This window comes from Rhinolophus ferrumequinum (assembly GCF_004115265.2).
Source record: "Rhinolophus ferrumequinum isolate MPI-CBG mRhiFer1 chromosome 13 unlocalized genomic scaffold, mRhiFer1_v1.p Super_scaffold_3, whole genome shotgun sequence".
Classification (NCBI taxonomy): domain Eukaryota; kingdom Metazoa; phylum Chordata; class Mammalia; order Chiroptera; family Rhinolophidae; genus Rhinolophus; species Rhinolophus ferrumequinum.
The window spans coordinates 2,821,962-2,848,112 of NW_022680356.1; the positions used below are offsets into that span (position 1 = coordinate 2,821,962).

The 26,151-nt window shown below is 46.7% G+C and overlaps 1 protein-coding gene across 1 annotated transcript in view; it reads left to right on the forward strand.

Moving 5' to 3' along the window:
* The window catches only part of VWA3B (von Willebrand factor A domain containing 3B), a 149,644-nt gene that overhangs the window by 13,953 nt on the left and 109,540 nt on the right, over positions 1-26,151 (forward strand). The window contains exons 2-6 of the mRNA XM_033100927.1: positions 1,652-1,746; positions 4,982-5,232; positions 7,333-7,492; positions 15,212-15,381; positions 21,892-22,007. Of these exons, the coding sequence (XP_032956818.1) occupies positions 1,652-1,746; positions 4,982-5,232; positions 7,333-7,492; positions 15,212-15,381; positions 21,892-22,007 (792 nt within the window). The remainder of the gene's footprint in view (positions 1-1,651; positions 1,747-4,981; positions 5,233-7,332; positions 7,493-15,211; positions 15,382-21,891; positions 22,008-26,151) is intronic.

Genomic DNA, 26,151 nt, shown 5'->3' on the forward strand with positions numbered 1-26,151 from the left:
CTGCCTGTGATTTGGGACCAGGCCTGGCCAGGGAGGCTATAAAATTCAGCCTTGCCCTTTCTGCCTTTCCCCAGGAGACTGTTATCCTGCCTTCCTGTTGTGAACGCCTGGAAGGGCAGTCGCTACATTTCAGTCTCTTCCTGAAAGCGAAGGGGACATTAACCCCTCGGCAGGGCCCTACGTCCCTACGTGGTACTCGTGACCTGAGTGAGGAACAAAGTCCCGGCACACAGGTTCAGATAGAGTGAGTAACAGCTTTATTTGGGAACCAATGTCCCTCCAGAGGCCAATGCTCTGGAAAGCGCAGAAGGTTATACAGAATAGAACAGAATTTAATAAGGAACCGAGTCCCAGAGTCAATTGGGATGGAGAAGGTCCCTGGTCCGGGAGAGGCGACTGGGCCCCCGACGGGTCTGAGGCGAGCTGGTCTTGCAGGGAAGAGCTTCGGAGAGTCCTGGAATATCACGGCTTGTACCTCGCAGGGGACTCTGTCGGGTCACCCAGACAGACATCCCGGAGATGATTCCAGAGTGTCTGGCTCGGAGCCTCGCAGAGGGTCTTAGCCGGAGCTCCCAGTTGGACTGCTCATGGCATTGCTCTGGAGTTCTGCTTTTATCCTCTTTTCCTTGGACTTGTTTACTTCTTAGGTGAGAACCAGAAGTTGTCTGGTGAATGTGTTTATCACTCAATTTTGTTATGTTCAGTTTCACACAAAAACATGATTTTTCACCTTACCCTTTTCAGTCTCACATGTGTGGCCAGAGTCCTGTCCCTACTAGTAAACAACTTGTCTTGCAAAGCTCAATCCAACATATATAATACATTTTATATGCTCTATACACTCCCTAGAAAGGCAGCAGAAAGGACATGCTGGATCCGAGAGTAACAGTTTTCTCTCCCACCTTTGGGACTTGATAGTAATAATAATACCAACACCAATAAAATCGTCATATTAAGAACGTCTCTGTGAAGCCTTGCCTCACCTTCTGTCCTGAAAGTCAGAGTTAGTTCTTGAGGCCTTTCTGTAGCCTTCTGTTAGTTCCACGAAGGAGCAGAAATATGTTTTAGGCATTTTATTCCCATCCTTAACTCTGTGCCTTGCACATGGTGGGTTCCCATTAAGTGTTTGTGCAACGGATGTTGAACAGCTGAGCATACAATCTGAGAAGAAAATCTGTGGTTTTCACATTCTGTGTGGGTATTCTGAAGCTGTTACCTGCTTGCTTCGTTTCACTCATCTATTCATGAACCCACTTGAGAGAACAATAGATAATATCTAAATTTAATTTTTATAAGTCTGAGAACTAAGTCCAAGTCCTGAATAAAAGTTTTCAGGAGTTAAACACAATTTCTATGTTGTCTTGTTGGCCTCTGCCTTAATCATTCTGGACAAAAGAACCAGGAAACCAAGAAACGGACCCTGTTTTTCTTTCCTATTCACTCATGCATTAAAGGATTATGCAGGTCATAACAGGTACACTTATCACAGCACCTAGTAATACTGCATCATGGAGAACAGAGCACAGAGCATCACAGATTGTTGCTGTCACTGGGGATATCATTTGAACAGTGTCAGAGAAAAGCTTTTTGAAATAAAAATAAGAAGCGCTGATAATGCACCTTTTGTTTGCTCTTCTTTATAAAAATGCAGATTATGTGACTTCCCTGGGGAGACTTGTGGCTTCCCGGTATGCTGACGGCCTGTTTCCAAGGGTCTACAGAGCAGAAGATGGCACAGCATACAACGTAAGTGGGAGCCCCCTGGAGGGACAGGCATGTGACGCCCTGCTGAGGTCTAGAAGTGGCCCATGCGGAGAAGCTCACTCTGCTTCACATTGATTAGTGGAGCCAGACCTGCTGGGGCTGGAGACTTTTTCTGGCGGGTGGAAAGTAATGAAGGTCACAGCTGAGGAGCAGTGGAGGCAAACGGTTGGCCTGTCAGAGATGTATGCAGGAAGCTCTTGACCAGAGGTGAGATATTTGGCATAGCAACATTTTGTTTTGCCTTGAAAATAAAGAAAAAAGGCATTGTGACAGAGATCAGTTAAAAGTTGAGGGCCAGCTGCTGTTACCTTCCAGAGGCAGGAGCGATAGAGGCTGCTCTGCAGGCCGGAGTGGACAGGGAGGGGGCGGTGCCTCTTACTGGAATCCGTTTCCAGCAACTCAGCACACCACGTGTGTGCCCACTGGTACCTGACCCCTGGCACACCACAGGGAGCTTGTGGGACACACGGCCATCCTGTCACGTGGTTTCATGGGAATTTGCTCATATCAGTGTACACCCATGTACCACCTGGACAGTTATTTCTTAATATTTAAAACACTTTAAACAGCCTGGTCCTAAGCAATAATATCCATGGAATCTTGAGTTTGGTGTGCGAAATATATTTTTTTATCTGAACCACATGGAAATGGATACAGTCTGTCTGTGCCATGTAACCACCTGCACAGCCCCTGTGACACGGTCCCACCTGGTTTCTGCATATGGTAGAGACTTGCAGTAAATGCTGTGCATGCTGGCGAGAGAGTTAGGAATTCTGTTGAAAGGAGCTGTGGGAAGCAGGTGCTAGAGTCTGAGGAATAACCCTGAGAGCCAAGGATGGGGAAGAACGGAGTTTAAGGCAGAGGGGACAGCACACGGCAAGGCATGAGTGTGGAATTATACAGTGTGTTCAGAAAACACATTTTCCTGACAACTTAGGGATTTGGCGGTGTTCTGAGGGTGGCTAAAGTTAAACAAAGTACCAGATCTTTTAAAATTTGATTCTTTATAGAAGAAGGCACAAGTTTTTTTCTTTTCTCTGTCTCCTACCTTCCTACGCCCTGAAAGGCCTCGCACAGTTGTGCCCGATCTGTGGGAATGGTGCTTATTTGTATATACGAGGTTTGCCAATTAAGTTCGCAGACTCATGCTAGAAAAAGTGCTACATACCTCATTGCTGAAATCACTATGGTCACCTTCGAGGTACTCCCCTTGGGAAGCTATGCACTGACACCAGCGCCTAGTCCACCCTTCAAAGCAAGTTTGGAACTCTTTTTCTGGAATGGCCATCAGAGCTGTCATCGTATTACCCTTGATGTCCTGAATGTCATCAAAATATCTTCCTTTCAATATTTCCTTTATCTTTGGGTAAAGAAAGAAGTCACTGGGGGCCAGATCAGGTGAGTAGGGAGGGTGTTCCAATAGTTATTTGTTCACTGGCTAAAAACTCCCTCACAGACGGTGCTGTGTGAGCTGGTAGGTACATTGTGATGCAAGAGCCATGAATTGTTGGTGAAAAGTTCAGGTCGTTTTTGTCTAACTTCTTCACGCAGCCTGTTCAGCACTTCTAAATAGTAAACTTGGTTAACTGTTTGTCCGGTTGGTACAAATTCATAATGAATAATCCCTCTGATATCAGAAAAGTTCAGCAACATCGTTTTGACTTTGGATTTGGACGGAACTTTTTTGGTCGTGGAGAATTGGCTGACTTCCATTGTGCACTTTGACGCTTTGTATCAGGGTCCTATTGGTACACCCATGTTTCATCACCAGTGATAACACGGCCCAAAACATCATCTTGCCTCTCCAAAAGGTCTTGGCAAACTTCAACTCTCCTTTACTTTTATTCATCACTGAGCTCCTTTGGGACCATTTTTGCACACACCTTTCTCATGCCAAGAAGTTCAGTTCAGATTTTCCTGTTTTTTTATCGATATTTACTTGGTCTGCTCTGCTTCTCACAGTGAGCCAACAATTTTGACACAATTTGATTAATTTTTGCAATGTTTTCCTCAGTTCTGCTCATTACTGGCTGCCCTCACCTCTTCATCAGTGATGCGTTCTCTCCCCTCAGAAAAACATTTAATCCATTTGTACACTGCTGTTTTCTTCATGGCATTATCCCCATAAACTTGGACTAACATGTCCCTGATTTCACTTTCACTCTTGCCAAGTGTAAGAAGAAATTTAATGTTTGTTCATTGCTCTAATTAAAACTCAGACATTCTTGTGATGGCACAAAAAACATGCAACAACAATAATGAACACTACTCAGCAAGACACTGCCACATGTCGACACAAACACAGCTGTGAGACACTGATATACTGAGGTTATGAAACCTTATTGAGCTGTTTGTACAGTGCTGCCAATGGAAGCGCACGGTGGCAAGTTCATGAACTTAATATGCAGACCTTGTACAAGAAATTGCCCCCAAGTCTCTGTCACCTTTCAGGGACAGCCCCTAGCAGTGTTGGTGGCAGCTGTGGGTGATCAAGCGATCCAGGTATAGGGGTTGGCCTGGGAGACAGAGGACACAGGACAAAGGTCATGAGCAGGATGAGGAGTCATTGGGGTGCATCCATCGAGGAAGCCAGGCCTGTGTGTTGAGTGCTGAGAAGCGTTTCCAGAAATACTTCTGGCATGTTGTACTTAGGAAAGCTTAGTGAGCCTTACTCTTTTCCATCTGCCTTTGCCGGTCTCTCTTATCGTCTCCCTAATTTCTTAAAAGTTCCCCTGGACATTTTTTGATGAAGATAATTCTGTAACTGTAAAGATAAATTGTGATCTAGAGACACATTTCTTTCTTTTTTAAATTAGTTTCAGGTGTACAAAACACTGTAATAGACAGACATTCACACCCCTCATAAAGTGGTAACCCCTCCCCCAATCTACTACCCCTCTGACATCGTATATAGCTGTTACAATTCCATTGAAACACATTTCTTTTTAAAGAGTGCTGTTTTGAGTGGAACACGTGGTCGTCTTTATCCTGTGGTGAACCGGCCACAGGTTTCAGCTGAGGCTGGAACATGATCCTCCTGATGGTGTGGGTTTGGAGGATCCTGTACAAAGTTGTCACTAATTCACAGTGCTCGATGGCAGACGCCTTGACTCAGTGGGCCCTCTTGTTCCTGGCTGCACTGTGCTTCAGGTTACCTACTTCGGTGTGTTTTTATTTTTTTCATTTTTGGGTTTTTTACTTTTTTATTTTCATTAAGTTGACAGCCAAAGCAGAAGTGATCTGTCAGTTCGTGGAACTTTTAACACAAGCTGTGGAGAGCTATAAGCAGAGGATGGACTGGCTCACCAGCGGAAGCCAGCAGGTTTTTGGTGTCATCTTGGAACAGAGCATCACCATAGTGCTGGATTTTGGCAACATGCGGGAGGAGGAGCTTAGTCTGTGCCAGGATGCTCTAATCATGGTCCTCCGGGAACAGGTGGCTCACATAGCCAAGTTCAATATCATACGGTGAGTTCCCAGAGAAAGGGGATGTTTCAGTGAAAACTTCATCAGTGATTTTCATTTAGTTAAGTAGCATAACTAGCATAGTTAGCTCTTTGGGGGGGGGTGTTATCTTGTAATTTGTTAGAATATAGAATTCAGCAGAAAGCCCACAATGAATAAATCTTAGAAAACTTTTATCTGCTTTGTACAAGGCATCTTAGTTTTCTAATGAGATATTTATAAACATACTTTTCTTCAGTGCATGGCAAGGTCAAATACAAGAATATAAATTATATTGAATATATATTTAAGGCCATAAAATCTCTTCATTCATTTTAGATTTTAGCTTGGATAATGAATTCAAACTTGTCACAAACTTCCCTGGTTTTCACACTGAGCTTACAACTCATGTTGACCTCCCATAAGCTGACGCTTAATCTGGACAACAGGTGGCTGGCTTTATAGAATTTCCTGTATTGTAGAGTTTTTACAGTCAATTGTTTAAAGATTTTTGGATTTGAAAGGACTTAGACTCTATGGCCAACTTTTTATGTGGAGCAGTGGCAGCACCTCCTTGAGAGGAAACTTCTGGATGGGGGCATCTACCTGAGCCTTTCTTTTTTAAAAAACTACATTTTTTGAAACATTTATTTTAAGTATGTTTTTCTAAGACCCATCAGCTCCAAGTCAAGTAGTTGTTTCAATCTAATTGAGGAGGGCATAGCTCACAGTGGCCCATGTAGGGATCGAACCAGCAACCTTGGTGTAATGAACACTACGCTCTAACCAATTCAGCTAACTGGCTGCTCCTGAGCCTTTCTTTTTAAACAAAGTATTTCCAGCTAGTAGATGACATCTTGGGGATGCTGCCTAATTGTGTTCTAGCCCAGGTTCCTATTTCTGTCACAGACATATTATTGACAGAATTAAGTGTTTAAGGCTGCAATGCTTCAGCTTCTTGGAAATCTGTGCGATAGCACAGATTTGGAAATCACTGACACATATATGTGTCACTCAGCCAGGTTCTCTACCCAGAGGGGCCGCACAGAGGTGACACTTGAGGCAGCCCTGTCTCTGGAGGTGGGCAATGAGGACAACTCAGGGTGATTCATTTAGGCCATGAGTCACGTAATTCTTATAATCATGAATTCATATATGACTCATAATTCATTCAATTATAAACACGGAGATAAACTCAGATGGCTGTTCTTGAAATCAAAATGATTGAATCAGATTTTCCCAGGATTTAAAAACTTATGCTCTGCTAAAGTCAGAAAAATACTATTTGTTTATCTAAAAATGAACTAATGGAAATCTTTCAGAACAATTAAAGCAATGTAATAAATGAATTAGAAATAAAATTTTACAGTAATAAAATTGTTGCTGATTTACAAATCTTGATAGTGTAAGCCCATATAAATTTACTACTTATAGAAGACAGCTACATATAAGCCTACTGTTTATGAAAGTAATTTCCCTTAGTAATTTTTTAAAAATTTTATTGGGAAATATTGGAGACGAGTGTGTTTCTCCAGGGCCCATCAGCTCCAAGTCGTTGGCCTTCAATCTAGCTGTGGAGGGCGCAGCTCAGCTCCAAGTCCATTCACCATTTTTCAGTCTTTAATTGCATGGGGTGCAGCCCACCATCCCATAAGGGAATTGAACCGGCAACCTTGTTGTTGAGAGCTCGTGCTCTCCCCAGCTGAGCCATTCGGCCGCCCCTCTGGCAGCTCAGCGGCAGCTCATTGTCTTCAATCTGGTTGTGGAGGGCGCAGCTCACTGGCGCACGTGGGAATCATACCGGCAACCCTGTTGTTCAGAGCTCGTGCTCTAACCATCCAGCTGCCCCAGTAATTTTAATGTATTTGTTAATGCTTGAGATTCTTGATTCCCTGTAAACGTTTTTCTGAGTCCTTTCAGCTGATGGAAGGTCATGGTGCTTTGGCAGCTTGTCTTAGATGGCTTCCTTGTTTTATTGGTCATTTTCAGAGAGAGGGCTGGAAGCTGCTTTTTCTTTCTTTTCACACGGTGACCGTGAGGGGCATGTTGTCCACAGCTGCGGAGCTGAGGACTGACAGCTGTGGTGACCACTGCCTGGTGACGGCCCCGTGTGGTTCTTTGCAGGGCGTCCCAAGAGCCTGTGAAATGGCAGGAAAATGCTGCTCCTGTGACACAACAGTCCATAGCTGCTGCCATCAGTTGGGTTGAGACACTGACAGTTGGTCAGGCGCTGAGTCAGGCTGGTCGCCTGGACGCTCTGCTGGAAGCTGGGAAAGACAAAACCGTGAGTGTGTATCCAGGGCTGGCCCAGGTCACCAAGGTGGCCTCAAGTTTATTTCTTTACATCAATATTTTCATACTGCCCTGCAGCCGATCTTGGTCCCTTCCCTGTGGCCTCCCACAGGGGCTGTGTCATTGGCATCGAAGAGCCCGTAAGTCTGAATCCTATTCACCTCTGAATTTGGAACCAAGTGACATATAGGTGAGAGGCCCCAGGAGGGGATCAAAATTGCAGGTTTGACATGTGCTGCCATGTCCATTGAGCACCAAGGGAAGTGTTTAGGCCACAGCTGTGCACGTCCAACACTTCAGTTCCACCTCTTCTCTCCTGAAAGTTAGATAAGTCAGTCCATCCCTTCTGGGGAGCACAGGTTGGAAGGCTCCCCCCAGAATCCCGAGCATGAGGAAACAGGTCTTCCCCAATGTCCATGTTCTGTAGCTTTCCCTCTCCGTTTTCATCACACCTGGGTCTATCATGAACTTTCCAAGGTGAGATATATCTGCCGATGTGTCATCCATTTTCAAATGCTGGTGTGTTCACATGGGCACTTTGATAGGGACCTTTTGGAAATAAAGAATTATCTGGAAGAAGTGATTGAATGGTGGTATTAATGTCTCTTTAAGCCACAAGGGTGTGTGTTTTTGTGACTCTACTGGTGGGGCTGTTAAGGGTAGTGGCAAGCCAGAGAGGAAGTCCTCTGGGCAGGTGGGTCCCTTGGCCACCTCCGCTCCCTGGGTGGAGGTAGGTCTGCTTTCCTTTGGGATACAGCTACTTAATAATACTTACTAATTAATTAATGTGAATTAATAATTGTTTCCTCCACCCTGGAAGCCTGAGGGTTCTGGGGATTTCAAGCTTTACTCTTCTGCATTAAGAAGTCCTTTCTTGGGTAAAGAGGCCGTGTGCTGGCACCTGAAAAGACAACCCCAGTGGTCACCAGGCTGTTTATTGACGATGATGGTTTGAAATTGGAAACCCATTGTTTATCCTCATGAAACCAGAGGAACAAATGTTTCTTCTCTTTAAAGAATAACAAAATACAAGCTACTTATCGTGTTTCCCTGAAAATAAGACCGGATCTTATATTAAATTGTGCTTCAAAAGACACATTAGGGCTTATGTTCAGGGGATGTCATCCCGAAAAATCATGCTAGGGCTTATTTTCCAGTTAGGGCTGATTTTCCTGTTAGGTCTTATTTTTGAGGAAACATGGTATGTTCTTTGGGTCTTCAAATTTGTCTTAACACCTGTAAAATTTCAAGTGTCTGGATACCATAATTAGCATTCAAGATATAGAACATTTCACAGGCTCTTGTGTGTGTGTATGTGTGTGTCATACATGGTGTTCTCTTTCTTTCTCTGTTACCTGGCTACCCTTGTCACAGCTGACGCTGGACACCTGACAGGACTGCAAGACTTCCCGGTGACCTTAATTTTCTATTTTACTTCCCTCTGGCTGTGCCTCTCCTTTCTCTGGGTTTCATCCCCAGCCCAGGAAATATGGACATTTTAGTGAGTTCCAGGAAAATCCTATAGAAGAGTAAGAACCCAGAAATAAGCTTACAGACACTGATTATCAAATGCCACCTGAAAACTCTTGAGACTATGGAGTATGACAAATGCAAAACATATTTAGACCACTGTGTCCCTCCACCTAGAGCTTATGTCTAGGTGTGGTCCCAAGGAAAATTCTGGTAAATGCAACTGCTTCATGTATAAAAATATCATCTGATATTTGTGAGGAGTTAACAAAGTGTGTGTGTGTGGGAGGTGGGGTGGAAGGAGATTGGGTTCCCAGAGGGCCTACTCCTCTGCTCTGAGCCCCTCATGTGCACCCCACTGAGTTTCAGATTGATCCATGTAGCTGCCATTTGCTATAAATAGAAAAGACCCAAGGCTTAAGAACCGTGAACAGTAAAGCCAAATACCCAGACTTTCCCGTTGATGATAACCTGTTATGGGTTAGCATCTCCCAGGAGTGAGTCCTGAGAGGAACCAAGAAAGCGGGTATTGTCTTGTGTCCAACTCTAACATGGAGAGTGGGTTTTTTGTATTCTGTCCATATGAGAAGGGAGGGCGGACTTATGTGCTTGGCAATGGTAAAGGAGGATGCTCCTCCAGCACCTGATTTTGTAAACACAGATGGGCCAGGAAAATTGAACAGGGATGGGTGTCTGAGCGTGAGCCTGAGTCCGGGGGAGCTGGGCAAAGGCTGAGGGTCATGCAGGGACTCTGGTCCCACTTCCCGCATAACTGCAGGATGTGGCGAGCCAAAAAGGAACACCAACGGAGCCATAGATAGGGGAGTCATACCACCATATTCTCAATGGTGGCTGGCCGAGACACAAAAACAAACATCCGCCACTACCCCAATGAGAGGTCTTCCTGTACCCCATCTCGCTGGCGGCCGGGCGAGACACAGGAAGCAGGAGCAACACGATCCGCAATCTACAATCCGCTTGCTAACCACACTTACTAGCCGCAATCTGCCATCCACTTCTCTGCCAACCAACCAACTCCCTAGCGTAGCCACGACAGTTATATTAGTAGCTAATGGCTAACCGGAAACAGCTGATGGCCACTCAGCCACAGCAGATGGCCATCTGATTACAGCTGATGGCTATTTAATAACTGAGCCAGCACCTTTCCACGTGAGGCTGAGAGCCTGGAAACTGCTCTCTGGGACTCTGGCCCCACAGTGGGGTCTGCTTAAATCCCAGCTCTAGTCATGGCACATGAAGAGCACTGAAAAAGAACCTGGTTCCTGGGATGGGCAGCCTGTGGGGTTGTGGGGACAGAGTCCCAGAGAGCAGTTTCCAGGCTCTCGGCCTCACGTGGAAAGGTGCTGGCTTGCGTAGTAGGTGGCTATCAGCTGTGACTAGTTGGCCATCAGCTGTTACCGGTTAGCCATTAGCCACTGATAGAACTGCCGTGGCTATGTTGGTTGGTTGTCAGAGAAGCAGACGGCGTACTGTGGAGCCTGCTTCCTGTGCCTCCAACCCAGCTGTCAGTGAGAATACAGTGGTATGACTCCCCTATCTATGGCTCCATTGGTTTTCCTTTTTGGCCTCACCATGCCCTGTGTTTTTGTGTGGGGAGTGGGACCCTGCATGCAGGGGTACTGAGGAAATGTTCAGCAGTTTTGGGGGCTGGCATCGTCCTCAGAGCCCAGGTGTGCCATCCAGGACAGGGGTTCTGCTCTGTAATATCCTATGGTCCCAGGACACATCTCTGGAAAGCTGGTGTCTTCCCTGGTCTTTCTGAGGAGAGGGTGTTGTGTCATGAGGCCCACTGATCCAGGATGTGCCTCTGGGAGGTGCTCCTCCTTCCTCTTTAGGGATGAGGAGGCTCATGACCAGTGGCCCTGGTTCCCAGCTGCCTGAGAAGACTAACTGAGGGCCTCTGCTCTGCTCTCAGCAGAAGGCCCCCCGCCCAGAGGGCACCTGCATCCCTCTCTGTGTTTTCTCAGCCTCTCTTCTTCCCACCTGGCAGGCACCGATTTGTTTACCTTTTCTACCGGGAGACTAAGTGGGTGAATTAGAGACAGACCCACAGGATTCCTTAAGGAGCCTTCCCCACGGGACAGGAAGCTGAAGGCTGGGCCATATCCATCACGAGGCTGGCGTTTCATTCACTTCCTTGCAGTGGTTGACAGCCATTAGGTCTTTTCACCTCTGTGTCCCTTGCAGTGGCAGTGCATGCTGTGGGGTCGATACGTCTGTGCTGAATACTGAAGCACTGGAAAAGAAATGATGTGGATATTCTTGAGGTTGGGAACTAGCTGTGGTCTCAGATAGTCTCATCCCAAAGTCGTGGAGCAGATTTGAGTTTTTGAATTGAAGGGAAGTGGTCTACATGGGACTGGGCGGGTAAATCTGTTGAGTCTCACGTGACTCTCGTGGGGACGGTGGGTAGGCACAGGGACCCTGAAGCTTGGGAGGCCAGGAAGTTGGTGGTGGTCAAGGGTGCTAGATGGGTCTGAGAAGTGAGCTAGATTCATACTGTGGGGGCAGCCACTGCCATGGAGAACCAGAAAATCAAAATCGCTGAGCTGGGAGAGGGCTGCCACAGGCACAGCGATGTCTGGGAAGTACATTCAAGGTTACAACTGTTGGAAAAGTCAAAGCTGTATGACGAACGAGACAGAATTTTGCTAGATCTCTTGCTGCTGTTCTGGTTGACTTTCATTTTTGCTTCCTTGCAGAGTGGAGATATTCAGACCCAGAGGCCTTGGGGCTTCTAGCAGCCTAGAGCAGAGGGCAGCAGGGAGGAAGCATCCTCTCCAAGTCTGACTCTTCTTTGCCTCCAAACCTGGGGCTGGGAAGACGTCAAGGCCACCTTGGCTGGGCAGAGTGCCATTACTGTGGAAAGCTGCTGCACAAATGGCCCTGACAGCACAAGACATTTCAAGTGAAAACAGAGGCTCTGCCATGCTTTATGTGGTATAAAGCGGCGAGAGTTTGTGACTCACAGTAAATTAGTCGAATAGGATCCAGATATTTTACAAGTCTTGTGTTACCAAATTCAGTGCAAGTCAGCATTTAGGGAAGTGCTGTGAGGAAGCCGCCCGGTCCTGGCTGCTGCCGCTGCCCCTCCAGACTGGCCGTTGCCCGGAAGCTCAGAGCTGCAGCTTAGGGGTGCAGATTTGCAGGCGGTAAGCCCCTGAACCAGATGCCGTCCTGGAACAGATTTTGATCAGTGACGTTGATATCGGTCGGAGTGTCGGATGGTGTGGGAGCTAAGAAAGTGAGGTCAGTGACTGTCTCTGGCCACCTCTGACCACCTTGGTGTCGCACTGTCTTGCTTTCACAGTTCTGGGAATTCACGTTTACCTCTAATAGGTGACCAGCGTTGCCGTGATGAGGTGACAGAATTCAGTGGTTGACAGCAAAGGCAGAAGCTCACGGGGTCAGGTAGCCTGGACTAGCTGCAAGGCTAAGTCGATTAATCTGTCCAGGCCTCAGTTTCTTCATCTGTAAACTGGGTGTGAGAACAAGAATTCATAGCAGATGATTCCAAAGCCATTTAATTTTAAAAGGCATTCTCCCAAATTGTTTGGGGGGTGGGGTGGGAGATAGATAGGTTTCTCAGTGTCTCTATGTGAGCAGAAAGGAGAGGCAGAGCAGCAGTGTGCAGGAGGAAAGTGGGGGTGGGGTAAGTGGTCTCGATGGAAAGCATGTCCCTAGAAATCTGTAGCATGGGTATCGGTGGGTGGCCTGGCGTGCTAGACAGTCAAGAAGCTGAGTAATGAACTTCGTGAATAACCCTAGAGCCTGAGTAAAGGAAGGGAATGCTGGCTTACTGCTGGCCACAGCATTTTTAGTTTGATGAAATGTCAACGGAAAAACATTTCTGCACAAGGGTTTCAGACTTGGGTTATTGCCAGAGCAAAGAAGCTGAGTTTACATGCCATGCAATGAAGGCCCGGGTGTCCGGGGCCAGAGACAGACCACCTGGAGGGGTTTGTCCTCACTCACCTCCCGCTGAGCTCACGAACCCTAGTACCTGCCCCCAGCCCGTGTCTGTCTTTCCCCTTTCTCAGGCCATGTGTGATTTTAGATCCTTATGGGAGGGTGAACCCATCCTCTTTGCACTTGGGCACCAACACACATGGGACACTAACTAGAACAATGCAGCTCAGTGGAGCGCATTTAATGCACCTGACACAGGTGATGTGTACACCAGGAGGAAGCTGGGGTTCATGCATTTGCTGGAAGAACAGTGCTAGCAGTCTAATAAGGAGCCTGGAGAACACTGCCTCTTTCAATTATTTTCTTCTGCCACTTGGGTGACTAGTAGAGAGAGTGTACAGCATTCCTCAGTCTTTACCTCCCATTAGGTCCTTTTGAAAATCAGGGAGCAGGTGCTGAAAGGCCTGAAAGAAAGAGCAGGGGTAGGGTGGGAGTGGGGGCTCTGCTGTGCCCAGTCGGAGGAGGGCTGCTGTTGCAGTAGGCCAGGCTCCGCTCCCACTTGGGCCTTCTCCTGACACCAGCCTGCGCCCCTACCGCCCTGCCCCCACCTGCCTCCAGGAGCACATGGTCTGCCCCATGCCGCTCTCAGGCGTCCCTCCAGCTGGGGAGCCTCTGTCTGTGCCTAGGTTTAAGTCCCAGATTTGAAGTTGAGGGGAGGTCATGGCCTACCCTCTGCTAACAGGTCTGTGATTACAGCGGAGAGGCCGGTGAGTCAGTCCTAAAGGGACAGCACATCTGGGTCTCCTCCCCAGGTCTCTGTGGAGACAGTCCCTGTGGATGGGTAGTCCTGGCCCTCCCTGGGTTTTCACCTTCTGAGATTTAGGTCAGTGTAAGCCACTGTGTTTAGACCCAGTCATGAGGTAAAATGCATTCTCTCTCTTATCGCCATTAAAACATTTGCCCGAGGTTAGGGCTCACACCATGGAAGGCAAGTCCTAGGGAAACAGCAGGGGTGGTGTGCGTGAGACTGGGTTAGGGCCATTGTCCCAAGGGCGGGGCGGGGGTTGTGGACATCGTCTCTGAATGAAGCAGGGGTCCCTTTGGGATTGCCTTTCATTGGTGAGGTATACACCTCCCACATCCCTGGGGTGCGTGCGTGCACGTACATGCGTGTGCACGTCGTATGTGTCTGTCACCCTACACGGGCTGGGTCACTCTCCCATTTGTCTCATGGCCTGCCATGGTACGGAGAGCAGGGCCCTGTGGGTGGGCCTGGCCACCTGACCTGCTGTGTGGAGTCAGGACAGCCTCGCCTCCCCAGGCATTTGCTTCCTTGTGGGTGGGGACCAGAGGATGAACTAGCTGGAATGCGCCCGCCTGCCCCATTCCGCTTCAGACTGAGGATGGAGGAGCTGGCATCGCCATGGGCAATGGCTAATAAACAGCCCGCAGTGGCTGTGCCGACACTTGTTCATGCTGTGTTGCAGACAGCTACTCCTGGCCTGTGTGATGGACTCACGGGCTTGGAGGAAGTCTGTGGGGCAGAGTCGCAGAGAGCAGTTTCCAGGCTCTTGGCCTCACGTGGAAAGGTGCTGGCTTGGTTATCAGATGGCCATCTGCTGTGGCTGGGTGGCCATCAGCTGTTACCCTGTTACCAGTCAGCCATTAGCCACTAGTATAACTGCTGTGGCTACGTTAGGGGGGTTGTTGGTTGGTTGGTTGGTTGGTTGGTTGGTTGGTTGGCAGAGAAGCGGACGGTGGATTGCGGCTAGCAAGTGTGGTTAGCAAGCTGATTGTGGGTTGTGGATCGTGTTGATCCTACTTCTTGTGTCTCGTCCAGCCGCCAGCGAGACTGGGGTGCAGGAGGATGGGTGCAGCAATGGGGTGCATTGGGGTACTGGCGGATGTTTGCTTTTGTGTCTCAACCAGACGCCAGCGAGAACATAGTGGTATGACTCCCCTATCTATGGCTCTGTGAGTGTTCCTTTTTGGCCTCACCTTATCCTGCGTTCTGATGCGGGGAGCGGGACCAGAAACCCTGCATGATAAAGCCCTTCCTCAAGTGTACCAACCACATCTGTCCCATGCGACACCTAAGTCTGTATCCACAGCCCACAGACCTTCTTGGCACCAGGCCTGGAATATCTCCCTTCCTGACTTTGGCCCCAGACGTCCTCACAAAACATTGAGCAGTGCTGCTGTTCTTCCTGTCCTTTTTGCAAAGGAGGTTTATGGGAAGTATATTGCCCCTGAGTCCAGGACAAGGCTTGGGCATGTCAGGAGATAAACCAGTGGTATTGCTGTTTTGCAGATTGAATCCATTTACTACTTTGCGGTGGGGGACATCCCTGACGGATGCAAGCAGCTTCTCCTCCACAGGGCTTTGGAGACACCATGTCCTGTCTGCACTGTATCCTTCAATGCCAGAGGAGAAGGCACGATAGCTTTCTTAAAGGAGCTGAGTGCCAAGACCCACAGCAGGTAGGCGGCAATATACCTGAGGATGAGCTCCCTGCTTCCGCAGGCCCGTGGGGGCCTCGGGTTCCTTGGAGTCCCGTGTGGCCTTCCCGTCTTCCCAGCAGTCTTTAGTCTCCATGCACCTTTCCTTCTGGGCCCTATATTCATCTTGCCTTTTCATTTTCTGTATAATTGGGATGCTTACACATCTTGGAACCTTGCTGACGCTGCATAGACTGCCCCTCCTAGGCACAGCCAATTCCTAGAGGTCGTGAATGGGTAACCCAGGAGTGCACCTTCTGTGTGCAGGCTGACTAATCCAGAGCCTCGGAGCTCACCCTCAGGACCACTCTTCCTTAACCACCCTGGCCAGGTACCAGACAACTTGGGCCAGCCCCAGTACCCCAGAACTTGCTGAAGTGATTAAAACTAGCCAGTGCTGAGCCCACTGACTCTGCCTTATCCATCCCTTCCTGCGGAATCCACAATACAGACGCTTGCCCATGTTTGCCCTGGTGTTTCCTCACCCTGCCCTGCGTGGGTGGTGTGCCCTCTTCTTGGGCACTGTGTTTGTCAGTTCTGGCTGCCATAACAAAGCACCATAGATGGGAGCTAAAACAACAGACTTTATTTCTCTCCGTTTTGGAGGCTGGAGCTCCAAGGTGAGGGTGCCTGCTGAATCAGTTTCTGGTGGGAAATTGCTTCCTAACATGCAGACACCTGTCTTCGTGCTGTGTCCTTTTATGGGAGAGAAAGAGAGGGAGAAGGGAGTGGGGTCAAGCATGCGTAAGTTTTCTGGTGTGTCCTTTTCAAAGGACACTAATCCTATAGGATCAGGACCCTACGCTTAGAACCTCGTTTAACCTGAATTGTAGGCCCCGTCTCCAAACACAGTTGCTTTGGGGGTCGACACAACTCAGTCCATAGCAGGGAGTGTGAGTAGCAAATTGTCTTTTCAGTGGCAGTTGAACTGATCTGTTGGCCTCATCATATCTGAGTAATAATGAAATCTACATTTTAAAACACCCTGCTGCCAGAGAGAGAAAGAGAGAGAGAGAGAGAGAGAGAGAGAGAATGAGAGAGAAAGAAACAGTTTAGCTCCCTTGTAGAGAAACACCATTGCTTGCGTGATTCCAAGGAGAGTGCCTGGGTCCTTTCCTGAGTTGGCCCATCCGAGACGAATGCAATGGTTGTCCTTCAGCATTTGTTCTCAAACTGAACTGCTCATCAGATTTGTGTGGGGAGCTTGTTAATCACTCAGAGGCTGATCCCACATACTATGGAGATCCTGGGAGTGTGCATTTTAGCACTTCCCTCTGCATAAGAACTCCGGAGAGAGCTCTACTAAAATGCACGTGTCTTGGCCATAGCCACCGTCTGACGGTCTGGATCCAGGGAGAGCCAGGGACGAGAGTTTGTAACAGGACCCTGGTGATTCTGAGAACCACTGCTCTGGTTTCTCCTTGAGCACTTTGAAGTCTAACACCAGATTATTGGCTTCCATTCTGGGTTCCCGAGCCCCCTAACTACAGAAGAGACCTCACTGCCCCACTGTTGCTAGTGGAGAGAGAAAAAGGCAACTGGCAGGGCCGCCTCATTTGTCCTCTGCTCAACTCTTGTGGGCCTTTCCTCTGGGCAGGCGAGAGGCCAGGGAGAGTTCGCTGTGACTTTGAGTAGTTCACACTCCTGCAGTTCAACTCCTGACTTGTAGGCTATGCACTGCGGAGTGTGGGTCTTGGAGAAGAGGACAAGGGGTGGCCGGCCCTCCTGTCCCTGCTCTGGCCCTTGAAAGCAGTCCTACCCACAACCACTAGTGCTTGTGTCTGCCCTGGGTCCCCTGTGGTTCCCGGGAGGTCCCCTGCACCTTCAGCTTGAGGCCCAGCTCAAGTGCAGTTATTATCCATCTGAAGTGCTCGGCTTGCAGGGAGGCTGGACTCTGGGTCCCCCTGTGCCCGAGCGAGGCTGTGTCTGGGCAGAGCCACCAGCCCTCAGGCACAGTGCTGTGCTCTGTGGGCTCTCCAAAGAGCCAATCTTAATGGCGATTTGCTTCCTGCACAAGTGACACTGTATTAGCTGGAGTAGACGTCCGCCTCGTTCTCTTTTCTAACCTGGAAAACCCATCAGGGTACACCGGGCAGCACAGGCCTCGGCACCTGGGCTGTGGGGCCTGCCAGGACAAACCTCAGCATCTCCCCTCTGCCCTGAAAGGAAGCAGGAGGTCCCAGCGGGAGGCAGGCTCAGCCAGACTGAGTCTGTCGGCCTCTCGGGGGCCGTTGGACAAGGCTGGCTTGTTCACTGCCATGAAGCCATCATCCTTGTCTCACCTGAAACCCTTGAGAAATAGACAGGACTGAGGCTTTCCATGGCCCAGGTGAGGCCCCACACCTCTCTTGCCATTGGTCCATCCATCTGTCCCTCCTCACCTGTGCTTCAGGATTCTCTCTGGGCTGGGTGAGGGGCGACACGCCACTCTAGAGGGGCTGCAGGAAGTTACTCAGAGGTTTCCTCTGCAACCTGAAGGAAATTTCCAGTGATTACTGACCTGGATTTCAGATAATTGGCTTCAGGGTGTGCCTTAGCCTGTTGCCCCGTGCCCTACTTCTTCTGTTTTTGTTTTTTCTTTTTCAAGTACAGTTGACCTACAATATTATATTAGTTTCAGGTATGCAGCATAGTGGTTAGACATTTATATACCTTATGAGGTGATCCCCTGATAAGTCTAGTACCTAACTGGCACCATACATAGTTACCAAAATACTATTGACTATATTCCCTATGCTGTTCTTTACATCCCTGTGACTATTTTGTAACTGCCAATTTGTACTTCTTAATCCTTTCACCTTTTTCACCCATCTGCCCGGCCCCCTCTCAGCTGGCAACCCTCAAAATGTTCTCTAAGAGTTTGTTTCTGTTTTGTTTGTTTGTTTATTTTGTTGTTTAGATTCCACATATAAGTGAGATCATATGGTATTTGTCTTTCTCCGTCTGACTTATTTCACTTAGCGTAATACCCTCTAGGTCCATCCATGTAGTTGCAAATGGTAATATTTCATTCTTTTTTTATGGCCAAGTAATAATCCATTGTCTATATGTACCATCTCTTTTTTATCCATTCATCTATTGATGGACACTTAGGTTGCTTCCATAGCTTGGCTATTGTAAATGCTGCAATGAAAATAGGGCTGCATATATCTTTTTGAATTAGTATTTTGGATTTCTTCAAATAAATATCCAGAGTGGAATTGCTGGGTCATAAGGTAACTCTATTTTTAATTTTTTGAGGACCCTCTATACTGTTTTTAATAGTGACCACCAATTTACGATCCCAGCAATAGTGCACTAGGGGTTCCTTTTTCTCCAAATCCTCTCCAACACTTGTTATTTGTTGATTTTTTGATCACAGCCATTCTGACAGGAGTGAAGTGATAGCTCGCTGTGGTTTCAGTTTTCATTTCTCTGATGATTAGTGATGTTGAGCATCTTTTCATATGTCTGTTGGCCATCTGTATGTCCTCTTTGGAGAAATTTCTGTTCAGGTTCTCTGTCTATTTTGTAATTGGATTGTTTGGGTTTTTTTTTAGGTGTTAAGTTGTATGAGTTCTTTATATATTTTGGGTATTAACTAACCCCTTATCAGATGTATCATTGGCAGATATCTTCTCCCATTTGGTTGGTTGTCTTTTTGTTTTGTTCATGGTTTCCTCCGCTGTGCAAAAACTTTTTAGTTTGATGTAATCCCATTGTTTATTTTTTTCTTTTGTTTCCCTTGCCCAAGGAGATATATCAAGAAAGAAAAATTACTAAGAGTGATGTTAAAGAATTTATTGCCTATGTTTTTTTCTAGGAGTTTTATGGTTTTGGGTCTTAAATTTAAGTCTTTAATACATTTTGAGTGCATTCTTGTATGTGGTGTAAGAAAGAGGTCCAGTTTCATTTTTTTTTTGCATGTATCTGTCCAGTTTTCCCAGCACCATTTATTGAAGAGACTGTTTTTATCCCATTGTATGTTCTTGCCTCCTTTGTCATAGATTAATTAGCCATGGGTTTATTTCTGGGCTCTCTATTCTGTTCCATTGACCTGTGTGTCTGTTTTTATGCCATTACCATGCTGTTTTGATGACTATAGCCTTGCAGTATAGTTTGATATCAGATATCAGGGTGTGATACCACCCCCTTTGTTCTTCTTTCTCAAGATTGCTCTGGCTATTCAGGGTCTTTTGTGGTTCCATATAAATTCTAGGATTATTTGTTCTAGTGCTGTGAAAAATGCCACTGGTATTTTGATAGGGATTGCATTGAATGTATAGATTACTTTTGGTAGTGTGGACATTTTAATGATATTAATTTTTCTTATCCATAAGCATGGTATATGTTTCAATTTCTTTCTTCGGTGTCTTATAATTTTCCTAGTACAGGTCTTTTACCAAATTGGTTAAATATATTCCTAGGTATTTCATTTTTTTGATGAAATTGTAAATGGGATTGTTTTCTTAAATTCTCTTTCAGATAGTTTATTGGTGTGTAAAAATGCAACTGATGATGATTCTGAATATTAATTTTGTATCCTGGTACTTTATGAATTCATTGTTCTAAACGTCTTTTGGTAGAATCTTTAGGGTTCTCTATATACAGTATCATGTCATCTTCAAATAATGACAGTTTTACTTCTTCCTTCCCAATTTGGATGCCTTTTATTTATTCTTCTTCCGTGACTGCTGTGGCAAGGACTTCCAGTATGTGCGAATCGAAGTGGTGAAAGTGGACATGCTTGTCTTACTGCTTTGTGTTTAACCTTTGGCATTTTAATTATAATATGTCCTGGTGTGGGCCTCTTTGGAATCATCTTGTTTGGGACTCTCTGTGCTTCATGGACTTGAATGTCTATTTCCTTAGCCAGGGTAGGGAAATTTTCAGTCATTGTTTTTTCAGATAGGTTTTTAATTCCTTGCTCTCTCTTTTCTCCTTATGATTCGAATGTTGGTATGCTTGATGTTTCCCAGAGGCCTCTTAAACTCTCCTCATTGTTTTTTATTCTTTTTGCTGTTCTGATTGGATGTTTTCCACTACCTTTTCTTCCAGATTGCTAATTTGATCCTCTGCTTCATCTAATCTGCTGTTGAGTCCTTCTAGTGTATTCTTCATTTCACTTATTGTATTTTTCATTTCTGACTGGTTCTTTTTTATGGTTTCTATGTCCTTTTTTATGTTTGTTCTCTCTTGGATGACGTTCTCACTGGGATCCTAAGCTCCTTGAGCATCCTTATAACCATGGTTTTCAACTCTGGATCTGGTAGACTGCTTGCCTCCATTTCATTTAGTTCTTTTTCTGGAGTTTTGCCCTGTTCTTTTTATGTGGGACGTATGCCTCTGTCTCCTCATTTTGGCTGCCTCCCTGTGTTTGTTACTCTGTATTTGGTTGATCTGCTGTGTTTTCCAGTCTTGGCAGATTCTCCTTGTATAGTAGGTCTCCTGAGGTCCCAGTGGCACAGTCTCCCTGGGAAACTGATTTGGCTACTCTGTGGATATCCCTTGTGTGGGTTGTGTGTGCCCACCTGTCGTAGTTGAACCTTGGTTGCTGTTGGCATGTCATGAGTGGGATTGACCCACAGGCTGCCTGTGACTATAGCAGACAAGCTGTTGTGCGGAACTTACTCCGTGAAGGGGGATTTGCCACAGCGGGGCTCTGTGCCTGCCAAGACCACCTTTTGGGTGTACCGTTTGTGGAGCTATTTGCATGGTGCTCTGATGTGGTCTGAGGCTGACCACCAGGTGTGTTAGCCTCTTGTGAGCAGCTCTGGTGCAGACCTGTGCTCGGCCTGGCACTGCCTGGTGGGACTACAGAGTGATCGCGGGTGGCAGTCGCCTATGTACACCATCACTGCTTGAGCTTCAAGGTGCACACAAGCCCCTAAGCAGCTCATTCAGGTGCGGATTAGGCTCAGCGTCCAGGTGGGTATGGAATGTACACCTAACCTGTTCCAGGTGCTGCTGCTGCTGCTGGGGTCACACTTGGCGGAGTCAGGCCCTACAGACCTGTCCATATAAGAATTCTTTCCATCAGTGCCACACGTAGGTCCTGGGGAAGGGTGTGTTTGCCGAGTTCAAGTTGACCTCAGCCTGTCAGCCCTCAGCAGGTGAGCGACGGCGCCTGTTGTTGCCTGCTGTCACACTGACCGCAGGGCTATGGCACTATGGGGCCTCATCAGACTCTGCTCATCCGCACTGCTCTGCCACGATTGAAGCCTGAGCACAAAGGGCAAGTACAGGCTTGTCAGGGTCAAGAAGTACCATTGAGCTATTACCCTGTAGTGAAGAGAAGGGTCATCAGTTAAAAACCCCAGTGCGTTCACAGTGCTCTGTGCTCTCCCGCCTCCCTGTCATAGTCTGTGGGGACAGACAGGGTATAGGGAAAGCAGTGAATTGTCTAGGATGCTTGGCACCCGCGGAAAAGCCAGTTCACAGTGTCGGGAGATCGCACAGACACACGCACATATGAACTTCCAGCTTAACGTGGCAAATCTTTTCATGTTTCAGGTTCCATGCGTTTGCAGAGAGAACAGAGTGTGTGGAATTTCCTGCATTCCCCCAAAGGGATGGTGACAGTGTAATGACTTGGAATTCAAGGAAATTGAAAGGAAAACCCCCTCCAGGTACCTGGGATCAAAAAGAAACAGTGTGCCGTGTTTCTTAATAACGTCAGGTGATCCGTATCGTTAGGATATAAAACACTAGGTGGGGACCAGTTGTTTCAAGGGCAGAGTTCATGGATGTTGATGGTGAATCTGTCAGCTTAGCAACCAGGCATACGTTTATCACCCAGGGAAGTAGCCTAAGCGATGTGTGTTTACAAACTTGGGAAGCTTCTGGACACGTGGCTCCGGCCTGTCAGCACAGGACTTAGGTCTTGTTAGGGCAGAGCCACTGTGCTGCCCGGGTGTGCTGGACGCTGAGCTGAGGATGCCTGCGGTTCTCTGGGTTTTCTGCTGCTCAGCCCGTCAGTGAGGCAGTGCTGTAGATGCACACGCGGGACTGACCTGCCTCTCGCGGCGGCCTCTGTGGAGGCTGAATGAACCTCCCTTTTCATTCAGGAATGTGATCAGAGAGTACAACAGGCACAGAAAATGAAGTCACAAAATCAGTGAGAAATAGGGCTGTGACTGGGAAAAACAGTAGTAGACAGTTACTCAGGAAGCCAAGACATAGGCGTTTCTGTGGGCTGATGAAATCGCAATGTGCCCAAGCCACTGTGAGCCCGGCAGAGAAAAGCAGGAAAGGAAGCAGGCCAGTTAGCCGTCTGAGGAAGCCCACCCACCTCCACCCTCTTGCTCCTTCTTAGTAATCCACACACAGATGTCCAGCTTCAGTATGAGGCAAGAACCACTCTTGGGACAGGGGAGAAGCTGCAGGATTCAGCTGCTTGCAAGTTTTCTGTGTAGGCAATGGTGTTGCAGAGGCTCCCCGGGGAAGGGCATTGGGACTGAGCAGGAGGCAATCCTGTCGGGTGGAGAGAAGCGGGTACTGTGGATTCAGATTCTTGTGCCTCAGAGCAGAGCAGGGCAGAGGCCCCAGGGGAGCTCACTCTGCGCACTGCCTTAGGTCGTAACCAACACCTTGGTTCTGATGGTGAATTGCACATCTCTAAGAATTTGCAAAAATGTCAGTTGATAAGCAAGGTTGATGCTAATGGAAGAAAAAATTGAATTCAAGATGTGTGCATGCCTTCTGAAAATAATTTACAAGATTAAGCCTAGGGGGCAATGACTCAATCAAGGTAAACAATGTGAGATGTCACCAGCTCCCCAAGGCGGCCAATTACTGTAAAGGGGGTTTAATTTTGGCCTATGTTCCTTGGCAATTTAGTTTTAAAGGGAAACATATCTGGCTGCATAGCTTATGTTTTCAGCAAGTACCATCTTCCTAACCCTGCCGAGCATAGAATTAAATTGCAGATAAAAACATTTTTCTTAGAGGAAAATGCTTGGAGCATTGTGCCTGCCGGTGTAATACCATTTCAGTGATCAGTGTTCCGACTTTGGGTCCCTTACCCTCAATAGCGATCCATCACGATGTCCCAGAAATGCCAACATTTCAAAACCAACCTCTCCTACTCAAAAACTGCCCAGAAGTCCTTGACTGTTTTGGTTTGGAAAATGCCTGCTTTCCAGCCTCTCCCAGGGCCTCAGGCAGTTCTTCAGTCTTTTCCCAATCTGTTCCCTCTGCCCATGTTCCCATCATCTGTTTCCAGCATTTGTCAGTGTCCAGTTTTCTCAGGCCCTTCTCCAGTTTGGGGAGGGAGGGTGCCCTCTCTGGAGGTAATTTGCCTCCTTTTGTAGAGAAAAGAGAGTCTGCAATTCACCTGGCAATTTAAAGAAATGTCCTATTATTGACTTTTCAGATTCCAGATAATTGGCTTTCAGCGTGTAACTTACCGTCACCTCCATGCACTACACCAGTGTAAGACAACTCTGTACTCAAGATAAATAATAGTTTTAGAAATTGTAGTAAAACACACATAACAGAAAATTGACCATCTTAACTATTTTGAAGTGAACAGTTCAGTGGTGTTAAGTACATTCATGTCGTTGTGCAACCATCTCTAGAAATCTTTCCATTTTGCAAAACTGGAACTCTGTATCCATTAAACAACTCCCCATTCTTTCCTCCCTGAGCCCCTGGCATCCACCAATCTACTTTCTGTCCCTGTTCCACTGTTTTATTATTATTATTTTAAAATCTAACAAGCACTTACACGTTGCCAGTATGTACCAACCGCTAATCAAATTTCAGCTCACTTAATCTTCATGACGGCCCTGTGAGTGGGGGCTGTTAGTGGTGGTGAGACCAAGACAGAAGGCAGTTAAGAAGCTTGTTCTGATTCAGAGCTAGTAAGTGGCAGAACGAGGGCTCAACAGACCGTCCATCGCACAGGCTGCTTTTCTTCAGTGACATGTGTTATGTGTGAAGTGTGATCCATCTCCTTTGACTGTCTCCTGTATCTACCCTCCTCCCTCTAATACTCTAAAACACTTTATTCCTGTTTGTGCTCACCTTCTCTGGATTCTTTCAGGAGTTCCCTAGTATATTTTCTTCACCGAGTTTCCACCGATTTTATGTTGACTTCTGTGATTTTTTTCTACTTTCCTGAGTTTTTCGTATTTCATCTCTTCCTGTTGTATTGCCATCTCACTCCTGAGTTTCTGAATTTCTGCTTTGTTTTCTTCCTTCATGGAGATAATGGCTTTATATATATTTTTTAATTCACAGTGAAATATCGGATCATAATTTTCATGTATTCCTTGATAACATTTTTAGTGAGTATTATTATCTCTCAATAGGTTTCGGCTCTTTCCTCGATTTTTTTTTTTAATAATAGTTTGTTTGGATGCTGTGTGCTAGCTTCCTCTTTATTATTCAGCACTAAAGCAGAAGACCCAATAGACCTGTGCAGCTGGTCCTGTGGGAGGCAAGGTGGGAAGGGCTCTGCTTCTGGCTCAGGGCTCTCTTCCCTGCTGCTGCAGAGACTGCTGCCTCCAGACAAGTTTTTTCTGGGCAGTGCTGCGTGAAGCCTCCTCTTGCCTCTGGAAACCAAGCAGACAGATTTCTGCTGCTAGCCCTTGTTACTGATGTCACAGGATGCAGCGCTACTGCCAGGCTCACCTTTGACTTTGGTGGGTCCCCCACTTCCTAACACCTGCCCAGCTCCTGGGGGCCGGCCCCGTACACACAGGCTTTCTTCTGCATAGCTTCTGCCTCGCCTCACCTGCTCTCAACAGCGCTTACCTGGATGTTGCCTTTGTTTCCTAATTTCACAGAAGAAGGTATTTGTGTTTTCTTTTTCATTTGCATTTCCCCCCATAATTTCTAGGAAAAAGGGAAAAGATATTGACATATACTTGTGTTTACCCTGGAAGTAAAGACTACATCTTAAATGTTCAAAGGTGTATTAAAGTGAGCTCTGAGACCAAATGTGAAACCTGATGTCTGTCAATCCTGATGTCCTACACTGGATTGTGTAGGCTGCCTGGGGTCTTTCACTTTTACTTGTCATGCGTTATGTTACTACTCACTGTACTTACATCAAAAGAGTATCACTGAACACAGCCCATCTAACATCAGTTTCTCAAATTCCAGAATAACTTATGATAAGTTGGTATAAAATTCTGGTGTTTTAAAAGAGAATATAATTTGCTATATTTAGTATAAATATTAAAAAATAACTATCATCATCTGTTTTTTTCTCCCATCATTACATCAATTATTTCTTAGAAACCATGATATCACTTCGAATTATTGAATAAGAGTGAAGAAGTGTGCTAATCCTCTAAATGCTTAACTTTGGTCATTTCAAAGGATTCTTTCTAAGCTGATTAAACCTGGTGTGTGTGTGTGTGTGTGTGTGTGTGTGTGTGTGTGTGTTGCTAGGTTATCTCATTTAATCTTCACAACAACCGTGTGAAGTGAATGGTATTATTGTCCCAATTTTTCACACGAGAAATAGCCTTGGAGTTGTTTTCTGAGGTTACACGGCTGGTAAGGGCAGAGCTGGAGGTCTGAAGGTCTTAGCCCAGGCTGTCATGTACACTTGGCTGTCCCATTCTGCTGACATAGTATAGACAGTGTGGGAAATACAGAGAAGAAAGGAAATTAAATAGTATTGCTCCCCGAAGACGTTCAGTGTTGAACATAGTGGTGTATTTCCTGCCAGTCTTCTCATTGTATACTGTTTTTGAAAAATTAAAGCATAAACATCATATTATGTACCGATTTGAATATTGCATTTTCTATTTAATAGAA